Raw genomic sequence first — 23,324 nt, forward strand, 5'->3', positions numbered from 1 at the left:
TTGGCCATGACCGTACTTCGAATGCACTTGGAACATAGTAGAATGAGGAATCCTTCTCGTCCAAAATGGGAGATGCCGTCCAGAATGAAATGCCTGATGTATGATGACCAAAGGGTTTGGTATTCATCCCACCATATTCCCCCTCATGGGAGGATGTAGGAGAGCCACTTCATATAGATCTAGTCTAATAAGAATATTATGGATCTAGTCTAATAAGAATGTAAGACCCAGCAAGTAACAATATAACCACGTCATCCACAAGATAGGGGATGGAAAAGAATAGCCAGTCATTCTACTTTTCATTCTAGATTGACATTTACATGTTACGATAGACAATAGTAAGACTTAGCGATTACAGACGTAGCCACCCAAATATTTCAGAGCTTCAGAGTTAGTAACTTGTTTTCAGAATCAGGAAACAAAAATATCCCTCCTTTTTAAAACCCAGTTAGCCCATTGGTTTGCTGACTGGTAGGCCAAAAACATCACACCCTTCCCACAAGACAGCACAAAGCTCCTGTACTTTTCCAAAGACTCGGAGGTCAATAACCCCTTACCCAATTTCTTGCACTCGCAAATGACGGAAAGAGCATCCACAAATGAACTCTATGAATCAGGGTTCTCTACTTCCGTAGGTATCGGGTCAAGTTCTAATATCTTCAGAGCAGAAGTAGCCTTGTACCTTGCAGGGATAGAGGGTACAGCATGTTACTACAGATGGCAAAGCCTTCCTCAGGCCAAACTCGTCAGCAGTAATGATCTTTACAGCAACAGTAGAGCCTCAAGCGCTTGCTGTGGTGCAGTGATCACTGGGAGAAATCCACACTCCACCAAACCATGAAAAACTCACCTACACAGATCCGAGGCCTTCTTGCTCCTGCCCCATATTCCCCAGGAACTAAAACAGGATGTATGCACAGAAACCTAAATGGTAGGTGAAATTGATAGGGAGAGAGAAGAGCTATAAAGTTTCTTGGTCATCATCTTGGGCATTACTAAGCCTGATACCAGAGAAGACTTAACTTTTTTCTTCCTCCTCACTGATAAAGCCTGTTACTGAACAGGAGCCCATGATCTGCACTCAGCAAATGCTAACAATCCCGCCCCTTATAGGAAGCACACAGAGAGTGTGGGTCTACTGCTGGTCTTGTCATACATTGGTTGCATAGTCCACCCATTCCTAGGCATTTACAAAATTGAGTAGCATCCACAATCAGCACCAAGTATCAAAATAATTATCCACTTTCTGAAAAGTAAAATTAAACCAGAATGAAAGCCTTTGGTAAGGTAGCAACAGTAAATCTGTACTTGTTGCAGCCACAGACAAAAGTGGAGAATCTTTGACAAGACAGTAGGAGGCACTACTCGCCCAGGCTTGCCACCTGTGGTTAACTACCCCAGTAACAAATTTAAAAGCTATTCCACCTTGAGCTGAAGGCATTTCCCATTTTAAACGATGAGAGGTCTGAATGCAAGTAGGAACAAAGTGTAAATTTCACACTAAAACCATCAAACTTGATGGTAAAGTTGTTGTATACAACACACTTACAAAAAACTTATTCATGAGCTTGTAATAAAAATTTCATCTTCAGTAAATAAGTGTGATTTAAGAGTATCATGGTAAACAGCCTTCAATATGATGCACCAATGAGATAACTTTCCTTAATAAACTTCATTTACACTGCCTAAGTAAGGGTTCCTAAAATCATTTCATTTATTTACATGAATAAATAAAATTATGTATTAAGTTTTTGTATTACATAAATGCAAAGTAAAATAATTTACAATGAAAAAGTCTGTAGTTGTGTTAAAGGTGTCAGTGGTTTCAAATAGAATTTGAAGTAATAACTAAGAAGGGGAGCTCCTGTTATTGCAAAGATGTACTTCCTGAAAAATAGACTCTAGTTGAAAATCATACTTTACCTGATAAGGCTCAGGTGAATGAGAAAACTGCCTGATTACTTCCATGCACATTTTTATTGCTTCATCATAATCACATCTTGCATAGCGTAAATTTGCTTCACCCATGAGACCCTGAAGAGCAGCAGGTAATCGACGTCTCCGACGCTTTTCACCACCACCTTTTCGTTTTAGTTGATACCTACATAACAAAGGATTGAAGAAGTAAATTGTTTTTTAAACCTTTATTCAGAAAAGAATGGATTTAAAGATGTAATGAAAAATTTTCAATATGTATAGTAGATGTAGCTATAATTTAGTTTTATCCCCTTTTCATTCCCTTGTATCTAAGCCTTTAAAAAATCATGCCCATTTTCTGATGAAAACGTATTTCTTATTCCTTTATAAGTACAACAAATACCCTTTTACAAGACCTATTATCACAACCTAAAGCATTTGGTAAATGTTTCTGAAGCAACATATGTTCCCTACCAGCCCTTGACCAATGCTCTTTGTGAATGTCTCAATTGAAGAAATGTTCAAGAACGCAATTCTTTCAAAAATAAATACCTCTCAAAAAATTTTCTCAACTAGGTTTGTTTGACAAGCATGAATGCTGCTGATGATCTCACTAATTTAAGTATGAAGGTATTTCAAATGCTGATATTGGTCACAGATCTATCAATTTATCTACCATGGCACTTCCCCAAACTTTGGGGGTAGCTGACATCAAGGAAAAAAAAAAAAAAAAAAGAACAAAGGGGATTTTTCTTCTCTTCATTCCTCCCGGCCATACAATGGATTCAGCCGAGTTTCATTGGTACTGCTATGGTACCACAACCTACCCTCCACCTACAGAAGCTCTGTATGCTGAATCCCCTACTGCCGCTACCTCAGCAGCAACTAAGGCGACCGGAGGAAGCAACATAGCCTACTGGAACTGTGTCACAATCACTCACCATTTATTCCTATTTCTAGCACGCTCTCTTGCCTCTCTCACATCTATCCTACTATCAACCAGAGCTTTCTTTGCTCTATCCATCCACCTATAAAAATTTGAACTATAATAATAAAATCTATTATTCTCACAACTAACTGGTTCACGTTTTCCTATCAAAGCTACAGCTTTCCAACTTCTATAATAAAAAATCTGAATAGTTTTTTTCTCCCTCTAATATTGCCTAACTGCTAGTAACTTAATGATTTAGCAATGCCATCATGTTGCGATATGGTAAAGAATATTGGCGTGGAGACGTCTAACTTCAAAATTGCAATCATTATTCAACTGCAAACAACTATAATCAAAGTAAGCAAAACTTTAGCTTTCATGAATTGAATATCTCTTTTCTAAGAATCTTAACATTATAATTAATCAACACTTGTTAATTTATTTCAAAGTATTCAAATGTTTTGGTATTTTAAATTTTTATAACCTTAGCCTTTATATTGAAGTGTAATTCCATCATTCAATATCTCTTTTAATAATGTATCATATATAATTTAGTTGATTAAATTTTACTTTTCTTTAATATAACTTTCCTTCACCTTCTTAATACATTAAATTTCAATTCATTATCCATTTATTTTCCATCTTTTAACCCCTTTGGTCTAATCACTTTCAGCTTATTATTTCAATTTTGATATACTGCAATTCAATTCCTCCCTACATGTTAAATCACCAGCACTTGGCTTTGACATTGTAGCTAAAATAAATAGAATGGAAGGACATGATTTTGTTTATTTCAGTACAGTATATAACTCTTTTCAACTCCCATTCTTCCTTGTTTTCTATTTCCTCTTCCTTTATCTTTTCCTTTCTGTTACTCTAAAATTTCTATAGTTAATCTTAGTCAATGCTTATTCCTTATAGTCCCCTAAAAAAGTAAACTAGAATATTTTGGGTCAGAAGATGAGCTTGACCTTGATGAGGAGGGAGCTGTACTCCAATGACCCTCAAGAAGTACTTTGGTCTCCTCTGGAAGGCAACCTTTGGGTGCTAGTCTAGGCTTCCATGGATTGCTAGTAATGTTCCAACTCCAGTTACCTCTGGGTAAACTACTCTCTCTCCTGGATTTGGCAAGTTTGCATTCCCTCTGAAGATCTCATTTATCTCTATGATAGTTGAGGCCTATGTCCACTCCCTTTATAGTATTTTTTTCCAGGGGCCTGCCAATTAAGAGAGTTCCCGTGTTCCTCCTATCCCCTCTACGTTCCAACATGAGCATCTTTGGTGCCTGGGCCCTGAGGAAAACTCTATTGGGGGTTGTCTCTTCAGGTTTGTATTCTCTGGATTTAAAGAGGGGGAGTCTATAGGAGCTGGTTATGCTATGGATGTAGAGGATGGGGACTCTATGTGTATGCTTACAGAAATCATATTAACATGTTTCATCATAGAGGTATAGATATTCCCTTCAATGATGTGAGATTCAAAGAATTTAATATGTACTCTCTCTCAAACTGGTGTATTAAGGAACCACCCCTAAGGCATCTCTCCAGCTTACTCTCAGAGAGGTGTTACTGATGACATACAAGACTGCCCTTGACAGTCTGGCAGAAGCCTTCTCAGATGCTGGGGTTTTTTGGCTCAATCCCACCTTTTGGAGGAGACTGCAGTAGGGATGATAGTACCAGCCCAGAAGACACCTTTCTTGGGTAAAATTATCAAGGCGAGTGTGGATTTGCTGCAGCATCTGTGGCTGAAGGGAAATTCCTTTCTCCCCAAGGAATGTAATCAATTTTAATGGTTTTGAATTCATTGCCATTGTCATCATTAAGGTTTCGTTGGAGTGCGTATGTTAGGTCAGTACCCCTTTTAGAATTAGTTAAAATTATCAAGGAATAAGATTAGATATGTACGTAGCAAATAATTTCCTTTTAAATAAATCAGTTTCAGAGAAATGTACCCACAGCCTTGAATTACATAGTAACATTTTTATAGAAATTCTCCATGTCCTATAGCCTTAAAATATTCTACATAGTGTCGTACGTATATAATAGTGAACATGTATAGCACAATGGACTTCAGTCCCGTACCCATGAGGTACGACAGGCTAGTGTAACCTCACATGTACCATATTCAACAGTGAACTTATATGTACAGTATAGCATAAATTGCGTATCAACTAAAAGTGTTTATAGAAGTATGGGAAAGTTTTAAGATTGTTGGAAAGGTTTATAAATGTGGGAACGGTTTATAAAGGCTTAATATGCCAGTAAATCTAAAAAAAATAAGTTTCACCTACTTTTGTCAAAATATGACAATTTGTCCTAAATTGTATTTTTCTTAGCTATACAAACCTGTAATCATTTAATACTGTATAGGAATTTGCTTCAGCTCAGCTAAAACATCCGAAGGGAAAGAAAACCAGGCAGTTGCGCTGATTGGTTGGCTGGCAGTGAGGAGGATTTATTTTTGGTTTATTTTTATTTTTGTTTTTTGCCAAATTCTGAGAGAGAGAGAGAGAGAGAGAGAGAGAGAGAGAGAGAGAGAGAGAGAGAGAGAGAGAGAGAGAGAGAGAGAGAGAGAGAGATTGTGTTAGCAAGCGAAAGTGGTTAGTGTATTGATTGTTTGTTGTGAGAAAGACTGTTGGTATAAATGAGATTGTTTGTTTATGTTTTTAGCTAGGTTACGACAGTGGTGAATGTTTAGGAGAGAATGCTTTTTTTGATTGACTGCGTCCTGAGGCAGTTGTGTGAACGCTGGATTTATATTATTATTTACCAGCGTGGAAGTGTTTAATTATTTTGACAGTAAGTATAGTTTTGTTTATCTTTGCTTGTCGTGATTGTGAATAATAGGAACTATTTATTATTTATCTTTGATTATAGTGCGATAGTTCAGTTAGTTAGGATTGTTCGTAAGTGTTTTTCTTTTTTTCTTTTTTTCATTTTTCAGGCCGTAATTCCTCCTTTGGAGAGTTACTTTTTGAAAGTGGATTTACTGTTGATGACCTGGCCTGTAACTGATTTTGTTTGGACTGTTTTATTGGATTGCTGAACTGTTGATGACCTAGGCCTGTGAATTGAGATAGCTGATGATGATGATGTTTATGATGATGATGATTATGATTATAACGACCACCCCAATCACCAAGGCAGTTATGGCAAATTGCCACCCAGCGGACTGTTGATCACCGAGCTGTGTTAGTGTGTACTGTGCTGTAAAGACAGTTCGGCTTTCTGTGAACGAGTGTTGGTCTCGTAATATTATATATACACATATCTATTTTTGGTGTTAGTAGTGTGCAGTTAATGTTAAGTTTTGATAGTTTTTTTTTGGTTTATATGAATGGTGTTTTGGTTATATATATATATATATATATATATATATATATATATATATATATATATATATATATATATATATATATATATATATATATATATATATATATATATATATATATATATATATATATATATATATATATATATATATATATATATATATATATAAGTTTTGATTAGTTTTAAGTGTTTATTTTGATTGCGGATAGTTTATGATTTATTTCAGTTTAAGAAATATAGTTTTAAGGATATGTTTAGTTTCAATTTTCCTTCTGTCCAAGAGTCCGGTTGATAAAGTAAGGGGAAAGTTTGTGTTGTGGGACAATTGTCAGTTAGAGTGATTCAAGGGTGTGGGGGTTGTTTTGAAACATCCCGCCACAGCGGTATGGGGCTGAGCTTGGCTCCGTCCCCAACCCCCACCCACCGCCGCCAGCCTGCCTTCCTCATTCAAATGCTTTAGGCTCAATGTGGAACATGAGAGGGGTGGTAGAGACGGGCATTTATATTAAATGATTACGGGTTTGAATAGCCAGGAAAAATACAATTTAGGACAAATTGTCATTTGTTCCGAAGCGATATACAAACTTCGTAATCAATTAATATAGGAAGACTCACTGGTTGGTGGGAGGTCTGCCTTTGCTGCTTGTGGACAGCTAACTGCCCAGATATAGACCTGGTCTCGAATGAGAGCAGAGGACTGAATCCACCTACCCCTGTCTCTTGACCCGACATGATGATGGAGGGGTCTGAGAGACAGGGAGCCGCCGCGCGACCTGAGCGCGAATGTCAGAGACACTCGAACCTAGGGTCACAGTGACTGGATGAACCTCCAAAACCAAAAGGCAAAGGGTTTATACATCCACCGTCTTCCCTGCCTAACAGAAGACGGGGGGAGAATACCTGTAAACAAACTCTAGCAATCTTACCTGGGAAGACTTGTCTTGATGTATGGAACTCCAAGGGAAGAGAAAGAGAGAAAGGCGGATCACATGCAGACTGCTTTCACACTGCCTCACATACCATAAAATCAAGACAAGAGACTTCCCTGTCCCGGAGGAACTGGAGAGATCAGACAATAGCTTGAGCCGCTACCACAGGGCCAAGAACAAAGTTGTCCAAGGACTTGTGCGTAAACTCCCTCAAGTAAAAGGTCGTAAAGGTGGTCTGGCATTTCCAAACGCCAGCCTTCAGCACTTGGCCCACTGCAAAATTCCTCTTGAAAGCGAGTGTAGGGGAATGCCCCTGATCTCATGAGCTTTAACCCTCGCTGGTGCTTGGACTCTTGAGGAAGTCTCATACGCCTTGCGGATGGTTTCACGGATCCAGAAGGATATTGTGTTCCTCGACAACTCCCTCTTGCCTCCCTCTGCCGATGCTAACGAAGAGTCGTCGACATTCAGGCCCGAGATGCCGAGTTCGCTTAAGATAGCGCCAGAGACACCTGACGGGACAGAGAACCCTCTCAAATGAACCGCCACTCGCTGCATCCGGTAAGGAAGGGATAGTGAAGGCCTCGAACCTGGGATCGTGGATCGCTGGGTTCTGAGTCTTGGCCACAAATTCTGGCACAAAACTCAAGGAGATCTCCTTCAAACCCTCTGCGTGAGTGTTATTACAATAGAAGCCGTGTAACCCCCCGACTCTTTTCGCCGATGCTAAGGCTAGCCGAAAAACAGTCTTAAGGGTGAAGTGTCTGTCTGAGGCACGGCTCAAGGGTTCGTATGGAGCATGAGCAAGAGACCCAAGAACTAAAGTGACATCCCACTGGGGAACTCGAAGTTCCCTCGCGGGACATGACTGTTCGAAGCTCTTAATGAGCATAGAAATCTCTAGGGCGTTGGAGATATCTATACCCTTCAGACGGAACACCATTGCAAGGGCAGACCTATACCCTTTAATGGCAGAAACTGACAGGAGCTCATCTCTGCAAAGAAAGACTAGGTGGTCTGCAAGCTGAGCCACAGAGGCTCTGACCGGAGAGATACCCCTTTCACTACACCAATCACAAAAGACCAACCACTTCCCTTGGTAGACTGAGGAGGAGGATCTTCTAAGGTACCCAGACATCTCTCTCGCAGCGAGTTGCGAAAAGCCTCGCGTTCTGAGGAGATGCTGGATAGTCTCCAAGCGTGAAGTCTGAGCGACTGCACCGCCTGGTGGTACCTGTTCGACAAGGGTTGCTGAAGAATATTGGGCCAGTGGGGTAGCTCTCTCTGTGCCTCGACCAGGAGCAACCACAGATCAGGAAACCACTCCATGTGTGGCCATAGTGGAGCAATAAGAGTCATCCTGAGTCCTGGGGTTACTAGGACCTGGGACAGGACTGCACGAAGCAAGCAAAAGGAGAGAAACGCGTAGCAATCCAGTAGATCCCAAGGATGTAGCTTTGCGTCCTCGAACACAGCCTCGGGATCTGGCACTGTAGAGCAAAACACGGGAAGCTTGGCGTTACGCCGTGTTGCAAATAGGTCGAAGCATGGTTCTCCCCAGAGATCGAGTACTCGACTCGCGACCCATTCCTCGGCCCCGAGGTGCTGCCACATCGCCCAATGGCGCGATAGGCATCCCCCTACCTTCAGCAGCATGGGAAGGGGAAAGCCAAACTCAGCATTTCCCTTTCCCTCGCTTGCCCCTGTTCTTTCCCCGACGTGGAGGAGCTCCCGAGGGAGGCTGAAAGGTCTGTTTGGGGGCAGAACCTTCTGAACAGGAGCAAGTCTCGGGGGCACAGGAGCAGCAGGAGCATGACCAATGGTACCCTTGCTACTTCCCATGGGCTTGGCCTGACTCGGCCTGGCCGCGGACGGTTTCGCGGGACCAGGTCCCTTGAAACTCACAGCCTGCGCCTGGAGGATAATGGAGTCCTTCAAGTCCAGGCGCCATTTATCCCGCGCGGCCCGAACTTCCTCTGATGGAAAGAGATAAGTTGCAGCTCTAATAGGAGTGTTCCCGAGTGCCAGGGCCTCTCCTGAACCAATCTGACTCGCCAAACAAGCGGCTACTGCCTTGCATTTTTTGAGGATCCAATTAGCATACTGGGTAGCAAGCTGGTCCAAGAGAAAAGCAACAGCTTTCCCACCAGACAAAGCTAGGTTCCTGTACTTCTCCATGTGTTCGGGGGTAGCGAGCTTGGTGTCCCGCGCGAACACTGTGGCCATACCACACCAGTGGTCGAGCCACGAAGCAGCATTGAGAGCAGCTACAGAGATGGACTCCATAGTTGAAATCTTAGAGGCCAAGAAGGAAACACTCTGGGATTTCAAGCTTTCAACCGAAGAACCCCCAGCAAGCGCTCCAAACGCGGGGTCGAGAGGGAGAGGACACGGCACAGAAGACTCTGTGACATAGTACCTCTTCTGTCGCCGGAGTGGTTGAGGGAGAAGTTTGTTCGAACCTTGCCTCCTCAGCGAGTCACCAGGTCCTGCGATCTGGTCACTCACTCGGTCCGATGCTCGAGCGGCCTGTCTCGACCAGGGTAGTGTGATAGGCCGTGAACTGCCTTCGGGAGCTCCCCATAGGATCTCCAAGGCTGTACACTTACTCTCAAACTCCTCAGACACTACCGCACGAGGAGCCCTGAGGCCATTAATCTCACGCATGAGGTTAATGACCTCTAGGAACGGCGACTCCACTTCGGGATCTTCATCACCGGCCGTGGAAGTGGCTGATCCCTCGGTCCCGCTACATCCGTAGGTGTAAGGGAAGCGACATCCTGCACGGGTGATGACATCCCCCATGAATACCTTCGCTCTTACCCTAAAACCGAACCAGGAGTGTATTCACGAGTCAAGGAAGGACCCTGGCAGGGTTCATCCCGATGGAATGCATCGAGGTTCCCACTACGACCGATTGCGTGACTGGTCGCTGCGAGCCCCACGAAGCTCCCGAAGGAGCTCGAGCACGAGCGGGGTGCTGGGAACTGTAGCGCTCACACCAGGAGGTGTAGACAAGTTAGTTGCACAAGTGGTGCGCACGATCTCACCTCTTACATGGCCAGAAAGCATGGGGGTTGGCTGCATCTCGTGCGGCTGGTATGCGTGAGAGCTAGCCTGGTCGTGCACGACCGGCCCCCATGTCGCGGGCTGAGCCGCGAGGTGGCTCCATGCCGGGCCTGAGTCGCGCGGCTGTCTGGGCCAGCTCCCTGCTCACGCAACACACGAGTCGCGGAGTCGGTCCAAGTGGCTACCCCCGTGAAGGTAGTCCTGCGTACCAAGGATTCTTCACGAGAGACCACAGCTGAGGTTTCTCATGCCGAAGCCAGGACTCTCATTTCTCTGCTCAAGAGCGGTTCGATTTGAGTCTGAGCAGTAGCTCGGAGGCCTGAGGACCCCGTCACATGCTCTGGGAGACGATACCTACCCCCTCGAGCGCGGTTGTCGTGCATGGAGGCCTTGTGCGAGATTCGCCGTGAACAATCCCACTAGCGCGGGGAACACGGGATTCTCGCACGTCGCCCTCATCCTCCAGAGGAGAAGAGGTGTCTCGGGGCGCCATGTCCCTTCGACTGCGACTGGCCTTCCTGGCCTTCTTCGCTTTCCTCTTTCTCTTTGGGGGAGAAGAGTCAGAGTCAGAAGATGAAGACGAAGAGGAGGAGAGAGTGGAGGAGGAACTAGAAGAGGAATATCGCCCACGCTTCCTCTTCTTATGCCCCCTCCGAGGTACTGGAACGGTGGTCGAGACTACAGCTGACGACACTGGACGAGGATGAACAATCTGAGCCATGTCCGTAGGAAGAGCCATGGTCGGTGAACTTGGTGAACCTGAAAAACATATTGTCTCTGTAGGAGTTTTGGCAGATTTTAATTTTAACTGACTTGCAGGCGAAGCTGTAAAGGTTTTGCCAGCAGTGGTTAAGGAAATCTCTGTATTTAAAACCTTACTCTCCCTTGTTTTAACAGGGAGTCTAGCAGTTATTTTACCTTTGTAAAAAGTTTGCATTTTGCCAGGAACAAATTTTTAACAGGAACATGGTCAGCAACAACTGGGGCATCAGGGAACATGGGAGTGATAAGTTGCAAAATCAGATACATTCAAGTTTTCATCATCAATCGGGTCATTCAAATGTTGTTCAATCTCGTCCGCCAAAGTTAAACAGCGTTTTAACAAATCCAAGTCAGGCTTACCTGATAATCTGAGAGATGCCCAAAGTTCCCCCATCTTACCAGGTAACGTGTCGTCATCCATACCAGACGGTCCAACAATCTGTCGGGTGTCCCTCGAGATCGCCTTAATAGCGGGAGCGCTAAGGTCACCCGCTTCCCTGGCGAAACCAGAAAAATCCCCAACAGGCTGTGAATCCGAGCTTCCCAAAATCATAATACTCGCATAATCCTCCGACTCGGAAAGGGCGTGAGCAGACTTCACTGTGGTAGTTTCTTGAAACGACACACTTTGCACCAGCTCCCCACTCTACTCCTTTGAAAGAGGCGAGCTCTCCGAAGCAGAAGCAGCTTTAGGGTTTCAGCGATATTTGCGTCGATTCTCAGAAGCTTGCTACTGCAAGGGCGGCCAGAATTCAAATTCACGGCAAGGAGAACCTTGAGAGCAAGGTTTTCCCATGCATGTTGGGCAGAACGTGAGCGAGTCTACAGAAGGTGACGAAAGCCACCTACCGCAGCGCCCGCCACGGCTACACAACATCGCATCTTACGAGTAATTTTCTCGTCCATTACAATCACACAACTACAAGAACACAAGTACAAGAGAAGGCAAAAGGCTTCAGCATAGAGAGCGGAGAGTAGACAACCATCCACGTTGAGCTGAAGAGAGTGAATGAGGAAAGCAGGCTGGCGGTGGGGGAGACGGAGCTAAGCTCCGCCCCATACCGCCAGCCAACCAATCAGCACAACTGCCTGGTTTTCTTTCTCTTTGACTGTTTCAGCTGAGCTGAAGCGAATTCCGATGTTAAATAATTACGAGGTCTGTATATCGTATTGGAACCATTCACTTTTCACAAGGGGTCCTGAAGCATAACCCTCTCAAAAAGCAGGGAATAACTGTGACTGAAAAATACCCCACAGATGGATATGTGACTTTCAGCCTAAAAACAAATTCCTGGGTAAGCACAGTCTTCAGCTTTAGTAAGAGCTCTCAGTGAGTGACGTGTCATCAGTCAGCAGACGAATTGAGATGGATTCAATAAAGCCTGAACCCATAAGTCTCCTCTATATATACCAAGTCCCCACCTTGCAAGTTGATACACTGGCCCTAGGTCAGGAAAGAAAATTCTTTTGCATATCATGCCATATTGGATTCCCTGTTCTAGACTTTACTACAGGAAAGTCCCTGGGGACCCGTTAACACCTACCCAAAATAGTTATTTTATCCATCAAATTCCTTTTATAAACTAACCAGAGGTAACTGTACCTCTGCTATCTGTAACACCTGCTTAGGTTTTAAAAAAATTGCGCTCATGAAGCAGTTGTTTGACTGTGAGGGATACTGGAATGCTGTGATGCATATTTACAGGATTACAGTAGTCTCCATATTGGACTAATACTCAGTACTGCATCAGAGCAAAAGCCAGTGCTTAGTAATCATAACCTATTTTGATATTTTTCACTACTGTACTGCTATCTCAGTCATTTCAAAAGAACCTGCTATGACTGTGATACAAATTTTACAGTTAATGAGTAAGATTATGTTATTATATTAACATTACTTCAGTAATGCCAACTCTAGGGAAATACGTGTCATGGAAAGTTTTAAAGCATGGTTTACTTCCTAGCCACAGATAGTGGATTAGAACTTGGCTCTTGGAATAAATTTGGACATTGTTTGCAAAGAAATGAAAGATAAGAGGTAAGGTGCCACTACTATGACTTCCCAATAGACTGTCTAAAGGTTTTTAGTAAAAAAAATGTTATTTTCATTAGTAAAATAAATTTTTGAATATACTTACCCGATAATCATGTAGCTGTCAACTCCGTTGCCCGACAGAAATCTACGGACGGGATACGCCAGCGATCGCTATACAAGAGGGGGGTGTACTCACCAGCGCCATCTGTGGTCAGGTACTGCAGTACTTCTTGTCAACACCACCTCAATTTTTCCTCGGTCCACTGGTTCTCTAAGGGGAGGAAGGGTGGGTCAATTAAATCATGATTATCGGGTAAGTATATTCAAAAATTTATTTTACTAATGAAAATAACATTTTTCAATATTAATCTTACCTGATAATCATGTAGCTGATTCACACCCAGGGGGGTGGGTGAAAACCAGTGTACATGTTAATCAAGAAGCTAAGTATCCCGTATTTCATATTATCAGTTATTCAAAATAACAAATGAAATTATAAGTACCTGGTAAGGAAGTCGACTTGAACCATTACTCTGCCTTTAATAAGTACGTCTTCCTTACTGAGCGCAGCGGTCCTCTTAGGAGGCTGAACAACTCTAAGGTGCTGAAGTATAAAGGGCTGCAACCCATACTAAAGGACCTCAACACAACCTCTAACCTAGGCGCTTCTCAAGAAAGAATTGACCACCCGCCAAATCAACAAGGATGCGGAAGGCTTCTTAGCCCACCGTAACAACCCAAAACAACAATAAAAGCATTCAAGAGAAAGGTTAAAAAAGGTTATGGGATTAAGGGAATGTAGTGGTTGAGCCCTCCCCTACTACTGCACTCGCTGCTACGAATGGTCCCAGGGTGTAGCAGTTCTCGTAAAGAGACTGGACATCTTTGAGATAGAATGATGCAAACACTGACTTGCTCCTCCAATAGGTTGCATCCATAATACTCTGCAGAGAACGGTTCTGTTTGAAGGCCACTGAAGTAGCCACAGCTCTCACTTCGTGTGTCCTTACCTTCAGCAAAGCAAGGTCTTCATCCTTCATGTGAGAATGAGCTTCTCTAATCAGAAGCCTTATGTAATAAGAAACTGCGTTCTTGGACATAGGCATCGAAGGTTTCTTAATGGCACACCATAAGGCCTCTGATTGCCCTCGTATAGGCTTTGACCTTTTAAGATAGTACTTTAGAGCTCTGACAGGGCAAAGAACTCTCTCTAGTTCGTTACCCACCATGTTGGAAAGGCTAGGAATTTCGAACGATCTAGGCCAAGGACGTGAAGGAAGTTCATTTTTTGCCAAAAACCCGAGCTGTAAGGAACATGTAGCTGTTTCAGATGTGAATCCTATGTTCCTGCTGAAGGCGTGAACCTCACTAACTCTTTTGGCTGTTGCAAGGCAGACGAGGAAAAGAGTTTTGAGAGTAAGGTCTTTGAAAGAGGCTGACTGGAGAGGTTCAAATCTAGGTGACATAAGGAACCTTAGGACTACGTCTAGATTCCAGCCTGGAGTGGACAAGCGACGTTCTTTAGAGGTCTCAAAAGACCTAAGGATGTCCTGTAGATCTTTGTTGGAGGAAAGATCCAAGCCTCTGTGGCGGAAAACTGCTGCCAACATACTTCTGTACCCCTTGATCGTAGGAGCCGAAAGAGATCTAACATTCCTAAGATGTAACAGGAAGTCAGCAACTTGGGTTACAGAGGTACTGGTAGAGGAAACTGCATTGGCTCTGCACCAGCTTCGGAAGACTTCCCACTTGGATTGATAGACTCTGCGAGTGGATATCCTCCTTGCTCTGGCAATCGCTCTGGCTGCCTCCTTCGAAAAGCCTCTAGCTCTAGAGAGTCTTTCGATAGTCTGAAGGCAGTCAGACGAAGAGCGTGGAGGCTTGGGTGTACCTTCTTTACGTGAGGTTGACGTAGAAGGTCCACTCTTAGAGGGAGAGTCCTGGGAACGTCGACCAGCCATTGCAGTACCTCTGTGAACCATTCTCTTGCAGGCCAAAGGGGAGCAACCAACGTCAGCCGTGTCCCTTCGTGAGAGACGAACTTCTGAAGAACTCTGTTGATGATCTTGAACGGCGGGAATGCATACAGATCGAGGTGGGACCAATCCAGCAGAAAAGCATCCACGTGAACTGCTGCCGGGTCTGGGATCGGGGAACAGTACAATGGGAGCCTCTTGGTCATCGAGGTAGCGAACAGATCTATCGTTGGTTGACCCCACAAGGCCCAAAGCCTGTTGCACACGTTCTTGTGAAGGGTCCATTCTGTGGGGATGACTTGACCCTTCCTGCTGAGGCGATCTGCCGAGACATTCATATTGCCCTGAATGAATCTCGTTACCAGCGTGAGCTTTCGACTTCTTGACCAAATGAGGAGGTCCCTTGCTATCTCGAACAGCTTCCTCGAATGAGTCCCTCCCTGCTTGGAGATGTACGCCAAGGCTGTGGTGTTGTCGGAGTTCACCTCCACCACCTTGTTTAGCAGGAGGGACTTGAAGTTCATTAAGGCCAGATGTACTGCCAACAACTCCTTGCAATTGATGTGAAGCGTTTCCTGTTCCTTGTTCCATGTCCCCGAGCATTCCTGTCCGTCCAAGGTCGCGCCCCAGCCCGAGTCTGATGCGTCCGAGTAGAGATGAAGATCGGGGGTCTGAACAGCTAAAGAGAGACCCTCCTTGAGAAGGATGTTGCTCTTCCACCACATTAGAGTAGTCCTCATCTCTTTGGTAACAGGAATAGAGACCGCCTCGAGCGTCATATCCTTGTCCCAGTGAGCTGCTAGATGGTACTGAAGGGGGGGGAGGTGGAGTCTCCCTAACTCGGTGAACAGGGCTAACGATGACAGAGTCCCTGTTAGACTCATCCACTGTCTCACCGAGCATCTGTTCTTCTTCAGCATGCTCAGGATGCACTCTAGGGCTTGGTTGATTCTTGGGGCCGACGGAAAAGCCCGAAAAGCTTGACTCTGAATCTCCATTCCCAGGTAAACGATGGTTTGGGAAGGAACAAGCTGGGACTTCTCTAAATTGACCAAAAGACCCAGTTCCTTGGTCAAATCCAAAGTCCATCTGAGACTCTCCAGACAGCGACGACTTGTGGGGGCTCTTAAAAGCCAGTCGTCTAAATAAAGGGAGGCTCTGATGTCCGCCAAGTGAAGGAATTTCGCAATATTCCTCATCAGTCGCGTAAACACCAGAGGTGCCGTGCTTAGGCCAAAACACAGGGCTTGGAATTGGTACACAACCTCTCCAAAGACGAATCTCAGAAAAGGTTGGGAGTCTGGATGGATGGGAACGTGAAAGTAGGCGTCTTTCAGATCCAACGAGACCATCCAGTCCTCCTGCCTGACCGCTGCTAGGACCGACTTCGTCGTCTCCATAGTGAACGTCTGCTTGGTGACATAAGCATTGAGCGCACTGACGTCCAGCACCGGTCTCCAACCTCCTGTCTTCTTGGCCACCAGGAAGAGACGGTTGTAAAAGCCCGGGGATTGATGATCCCGGACTATCACCACTGCCTCCTTCTGTAACAGGAGCGACACCTCTTGATGTAACGCTAGCCTCTTGTCCTTTTCCTTGTAGTTGGGAGAGAGGTTGATGGGAGAAGTGGTCAGAGTGGTCCGAGTCTTTGTAGGAAAAACTTTTGTAACCAAGACTTTCGCAATACCACCTCGCCAGGGCATGGGGACGCAGCAGTATTTACATGATACTAGGTATACAGAGGAGCATGGTTTACCTGGAGTGGTTTGATGTCAGCTTGTGTACAGAACCAAGGATGATGATCCTGTGTGCCCAAGATGACACTAAGAGGAACACTGGTGAAGACTTGGGGTGCTGTGGAAAGAACGAAGGAGAGTACCCTGAACCAGTATGTCCTGTTGTCTAGGCTGAATCTTAGGTACCTCCTTGAAGACGGATGCATTGTGATCTAAAAGTACACATCCTTTAGGTCCAGTGTACACAAGAAGTCCTGTGGTCTTGGCGCTTTTCTGACCGTGTCTGCCATCTCTAAGCTGAACGGAGTTTGTTTGACAAACTTGTTCAGAGCCAAGAGGTCGATGACTGGTCTCCAGCCTCCAGATGCCTTTTTCACAAAAGAATCAACTGAAGAAGCTTGGGGAGTCGTCGAAGACCTCTTGGAGAGCGCCCTTTACCGATATGGTCTCAATACCAATATGGTCTCAACTTCTGCCAGAAGGACTAGCCTCTTTGCTGATCCCATCGCAAAGGAGTCTATCCATACTGGATCCGTGATTAGGGGAGGGAGAGATGATATGAACGGGATGCAGTACCCTGAACGAATCACAGTCTGTCCAGCAACTTTGTAGGCATCACCAGAGTGGTAGACAAGCAGGGGGAGTGCCTATCCTAACGTTTGCGGCCGCGGCAACTCCCTCTACGATATTTTCCTCCCCTGAAAGACTTTGCGCCTTTCTTGTCTTTGGTAGGAAAGGGCTTTTTAGACACCTTTTTCTTCATTGTTGTCTTACTCGTCGAGGTTTTGGGTGGGTTTGGTCGCTGAGGACCTGGTGGTCTGTAGGGCCGGGATGTTATGGCCCTGTGGAGGAGAAAATTCAGGTGGGAATTCCTCCACCTCTCTACAGCCTGCTCCATATCCCTTGGCTCAACCAATGAAGATCCCTTGAAAGAGGAGTTCCTGAGCCTAGCGATCTCAGTGTTAGGGACCTCCGGATGTTACCTCTATAATACCAAGTCCAGATTTAAGGATGGTATTAGCCCACAAATTCAAAACTTGGTGGGCTTGGAACTTGATGGTACGGGTACCTGAGAGGGAGAAGGTTTCCATAGCCTTCCTGGTACAAGTACTTTCCTTAGAGAAATCCTCAGTCTGTACCAGGATTCCCAAGGACCCCAGCCAAAGATTTAGCCACGAAGTAGCCAGCATGGCATACTTCGCGACTTTCTCTTGGTTGAGGATCTCCATCACTGAGAATGCGACCTGATGGCTGGAGAGTCTCTCTAGACAGACACCCTTGGTTAGCTCTTCCTGAGAGTGGTGGAGTGGAAGAGCTGGTCGAGGCTTGTCCAAGGCCTGGTATCTCCTTTGCTGGACCCGAGGAGGTGGTAGGAGCTTGGCAGAGGACCACAAACGAAGGGAAGAGGAGAAATTGGAGAGCTATAGGGTGATCTTAACCCGTGCACTCTTCAGCCCCTGAGACCAGGACAAAACTGCACTGGACTTTGAGAGCTTTTGAGCTTTAGGACTGTTGTCTTTGCCTTCCCAGAGGGATATCTCTGGGTTGGTAAACCCGGTGAGAACCCTCATCAGATTCAGAACTTCCCAATATGCATGCTCTGAGTCTTTCTGTTCACCCTCTGAGGTGGGAGAGGCAGCTTAGTCTCCTTCATTCCCTCCCGAGAGCTCATCTCGGGGTGAGTCGTAGTCATCTCTAGGGTGACTGATGGTTCCTGTGGGTCTGGGTAGTCCTCGAGGAGGACTTTGGTAGTGTCTTAGAATCCGTCGACTCCTTGTGGGGCAGAAGGTACATCTCCAACATGGAAGACCTGGCTGGTCTATCCTTCCTGGTTTCTACCAGAGGTGGAATGCTCCCCTCACGAGGGTAGTCTTCTTCCGAAGGTGGAAGGGAGGAGACCGACACATGTCCCTCATGAGGATCCCTTGGCTGGGGTGGCGGTGGGCCAGGACAGCGTCTGCTTCCACCTGTTCCAGCAACTTTGTAGGCATCACCCATGTGGCAGACAAGCAGGGGGAGTACCTATCCTAGCATTTGCGGCCACAGCAACTCCCTCTAGGATATTTTCCTCCCCTGGAAGACTTTGCGCCTTTCTTGTCTTTGGTAGGAAAGGGCCTTTTAGACACCTTTTTCTTCGCTGTTGTCTTACTCGTCGAGGTTTTGGATGGGTTTGGTCACTGAGGAGCTGGTGGTCTGTAGGGCCGGGACAGAAGGTACATCTCCAACATGGAAGACCTGGATGGTCTATCCCTACTGGTTTCTACCAGAGGTGGAATGCTCTCCTCACAAGGATAGTCTTCTTCCGAAGGTGGAAGGGAGGAGACCGACACATGTCCCTTGTGAGGATCCCTTGGATGGGGTGGCGGTGGGCCAGGAGAGCGTCTGGGAGGAGTACCAGGGAGGCTTGGTTGTTGTTGAAGGCCTCACCGGGGTCACTTTAACCCTACAGGATGCGATGGTATCCGAGACTCCTCTTTTCCTCTTTAGTGGAGACGCGGCCGAGGTTCTTTGCCGGAACCCTGGTAGTGCCGAAGGGTGTTGAAGGCTAGCAGAGGCCTCTGAAGAGCGAGCTGAAAAGGCAGGCCCGAAAGCTTGCACTATTGCCCTCACAATGGCGCCGAACCAGGGTTGCTTGGTATCACTGGTGCTGTTTGATACCGTGGGTCTGCCTTTGGTACCAGAATCATTGGGATATTGAACTCCCCGGGAGAGCCCTTTCCCTCTTTCCCTGACGATCACACTGTAATGCATTTGCAGGGAGGGGAATGGGGTGACGGAGACCCGTCGGAAATGACTCTGCCCTTCCTAGGTGAGAGGACTGATGGTCTGGAGGGCAAACATGACAAATTCGGAGATAATTTGTATTTTTTCTAACCATACAAACATTAGCTATTTACATAGGGTATTACTTTCGGGGTAGCTGAAATGACGAGACATTAGATTTTAACGAGGGTTAAACTACCCCCGCGCTAGTTAGCATGGGGGTAGGGGAGGGGTAGCTAGCTACACCCCCCCCCCCCACACACACACTGGTGAGCTGCCTCACTTCACTTAGAGGTAGGACTTGTCTTGGGGGACAGGGCTGGCAGGCTAATATGTGTAAATAGCTAAGGTTTGTATGGTTAGGAAAAATACAAATTATCTCTGAATTTATCATTTGTTCCGTAACCGAAATACAAACCACGCTATTTACATAGTGTGACTTACCCTTAGGTAGGGTGGAAAGTCCCCAGCCTTACTGGCTTTGGCTTACCCGGGGACTCAGAATCCGAGTGAGCAGCACTCGAGAAAAAGAGTCCCTGCACCTCGCAAGTTTCTTGCTACGCAAGAAACTTGCGGCCTACATAAGCTTGTGTGTGGAGGGAAGAAGTGTGACTTGTCCTAGGAAGTCGACCTGAAGTCCTTTAGCTGGAATTCTACGCTAGGACGTTCCCAATACCACCTCGTCAGGGGGATGTGACAGTATTAACTTAATACTAGGAACACAAGGAAGCATGGTTTGCCTGCAGAGGTATAAGGTCAGCTATGCAGAGAACCCAGGATGCTGCTTTCCCCAAGAGAAGGGAGGATGAAGAAAGAAGTAAGGGCCAGACATACTTCTTTCATTCATGCAGTCTAAAACTGGGTAACAATGCCCTCAACCTTCTTCTACCTGTCCATTAAGGAGCCTGAGGTTAGACAAGCTGTTGTGTAGCCACCACAGGGCCGATAGAAAACGTATCGAGGCTCCTGTGGGTCACGTCCTGCAGGTAGTGGGCTGTGAAGGTCGTTTGACGCTTTCAGACCCCAGCTTGTAGCACCTGCATCACAGAGTAGTTCCTCTTGAAGGCCAGGGACGTTGCGATGCCTCTGACATCGTGTGCTCTAAGGCGACGTGACGGAGGAGGGTCTGGATTCAGGGCGTGATGGATGACCCTTTGAATCCAGGCTAAAAAGGCATTCTTGATGACCCTACTCTCCGTCCTCCCTGTGCTCCCAAACAGGGCTTGCACGTGAGGATGAACTGCAGCTGTTCTTTAAGATAACACCTCCGACTCCTTACTGGGCATAGTAGGAGAAGGTCTGGGTCATCTGTTACAGAATGGAGACTCGAAATCCTGAAGGAGTCGAACCGAAGGTCCGGGACTCCAAGATTTTGAGTCTAGTAACCAACTCAGGGACGAACCTGAACGTTACCTCCACCTATCCTCTTGGATGGGCGACGTCGTACGAGAGACCATGAAGTTCGCAAACACGCTTGGCCGAGGCCAGAGTGAGCAGGAGCACCGTCTTCCAAGACAGGTGACGATCAGAAGCCTGGCGTAATGGTTCGCAAGGAGATCTCGTAAGAGCCCTAAGAGCCCGAACCATGTTCCATGGAGGAGGTCTCACTTCCAACTGGGAGCAGGTAAGTTCGTAGTTTCGTATGAGCGAAGAAAGATCCAGCGAGGAGGAAATATCTATTCCTTTCAGCCTGAAGGCCAGGCATAAGGCTGAGCGATAGGCTTCCACCACCAAGAGCGAAAGGCGCATTTCCTCCCGCCGATATACAATAACTCCGCTATTGCTGGAATAGTGGCATCAAGGGGAGAGGTACCTCTCCCACAACACCAACCACAGAAGACTCTTCACTTCGCCTGGTAGACCCCTGCGGATGACTTTCGCAGGTGTCGAGACATCCGCTCCGCAACTTGTTGCGGAACGCCTCTCTCTGTGAGGAGATGCTGGATGGTCTCCAGGCGTGAAGCCGAAGCGATGCTACGGCTTGTGGTCGATGTTGCAGTGTGATTGTTTGAGTAGCTCGTGTCGTGGGGGAAGCTCTCTTAGGAGTTCCGTTAGGAGATGCAGAAATTCCGGGAACCACTCTGCATGATGCCGCAGCGGAGCTATCAGAGTCATCGACGGGTTGACCGATAGTCTGGTCTTGTTGAGCCCCCTTCTCAACAGACAGAACGGTGGAAAGACGTAGAAGTCGATGTTGTCCCACCGTTGTAGGAAGGCATCTTGCCAGAGTGCCTTGGGGTCTGGGACTGGGGAGTAGTACAGCGGCAGCTTGAAATTCAAGGCTGTTGCAAACAGGTCCACAAGGTCAGGACTTGTTGACTACCAGGGGGGGCCGAAGACCACTCGGTACTTTCTATCTGTGAGGCCCTGCTCAGACTGTCGGAGAGCACATTCCTTTGCCCGGAATGAAGTGAGACAATAGGGTATTGAGTGGGCTTCGGTTCATCTCAGTATCTCTACTGCAAGATGAGAAAGCTGTTATGAAAAGGTACCTCCCTGCTTGTTGAAAAAAAACCACTACCGTGGAGTTGTCGTTCACAGAGTGACTCGCCAGAGTCTGTTGGAAGTGTTGAAGGGCCAGAATATGGCCTTCATTCCTAGCAGATTGATGTGGAGGTACCCTTCTGGTACTGACCATAGGCCTGATTCAGAACGTGCCCCCCCCCCCCCCTTCTTTTGACGAGTCCGAGAACAGCATCAAATGCGGGGGAAGGACGAGAAGATCCATTCCCTTGCAAAGATTTCCGTAGGTCAACTACCACTGCAGGTCCATTCGTTCCGCAGGTCTCAAAGGGACCAGAATGTCCAGGGAATTGTTGTCTTGATGCCACCGGGACTTGGGCCGCCAATGCAGGGATCTCTTTCTGAGGCGGCCATTTGGAACTACCTTGGTCACGGAGGAAAGGTGACCTAAGAGGCGTAACCAAGATTGGGCTGGAAGCTCTCCTCGTCTGAGGAAAGGTTCTGTGACTCTCCTCAGCCTTGCTATCCTGTCATCTGATGGGAAAACTTGGAGATTGGAGTCTAATATCATGCCTTGATATCCCAGTTGTTGAGATGGAAGCAGAGAAGACTTCTCGAGAATTACCATGATCCCTAGATCTTGGCAAAGTCCCAGAAGCTTGTCTCGGTGTCGAAGAAGGGTCGATTCCGAGACTGCCTGGGTTAGCCAGTCATCCAGAAAGCGAAGGAGACGGATGCCGCTCCTGTGTGGCCATGAAGATATCAGGGTGAACATTCTGGTGAACATTCTGGTGAACACCTGCGGTGCTGTGGAGAGATTGAAAAAGGGCACCTTGAACTGGTATATCTTGTTGTCTAGGCTGAATTTCAAGTACTTCCTGGAAGACGGATGGATTGGGATCTGGAAGTACCCGTCCTTCAGATCCAGTGTGCACATGAAGTGTTGTGGTCTCACTACAAGCCTGATCGACTCTGCTGTTCCACGCTGAACGAAATTTGTTCGACAAACTTGTTCAGGGCTGAGAGGTCGATGACAGGTCTCCAGCCTTCAGATGCTTTCTTACAAAAAAAAAAAGTCGACAGAAGAATCCGGGGGGGGGGGGGAGCGGTCGATGACCTTTTGGAGAGCATCCTTCTAGAGCATGGTCTCGACTTCTGCCCGAAGGGCTAGCCCCTCTGCCGATCCCATGGCATAGGAGCTCAGCAACACTGGATTCGCTGTCAGTGGAGGTAGAGATGTAAAGAACGGGACGCGATATCCTTGGCTGATAACGGAGATCGTGCAGGAATCGGCCCCGAGTTGCTGCCACCTGAACGTGCAACCTTAGGCATCCCCCCACTGGGGACCATGCAGGGGGGTTGCCAATCCTAACGTTTGCGGCCTCGGCCGCTCCCTCTAGGATTA

General features: G+C 46.5%; 1 protein-coding gene across 3 annotated transcripts in view; it reads right to left on the reverse strand.

Annotated features, from left to right (window-relative positions):
• LOC137642535 (general transcription factor 3C polypeptide 3) overlaps positions 1-23,324 on the reverse strand; it is a 139,986-nt gene that overhangs the window by 55,433 nt on the left and 61,229 nt on the right. For all 3 annotated transcript variants that reach the window (XM_068375169.1, XM_068375170.1, XM_068375168.1), the window contains exon 7: positions 1,924-2,101. In XM_068375169.1, coding sequence (XP_068231270.1) covers positions 1,924-2,101 — 178 coding nt within the window. The remainder of the gene's footprint in view (positions 1-1,923; positions 2,102-23,324) is intronic.

The sequence above is a fragment of the Palaemon carinicauda genome, chromosome 6 (genome assembly GCF_036898095.1).
Source record: "Palaemon carinicauda isolate YSFRI2023 chromosome 6, ASM3689809v2, whole genome shotgun sequence".
NCBI classification, from domain to species: Eukaryota; Metazoa; Arthropoda; class Malacostraca; order Decapoda; family Palaemonidae; genus Palaemon; species Palaemon carinicauda.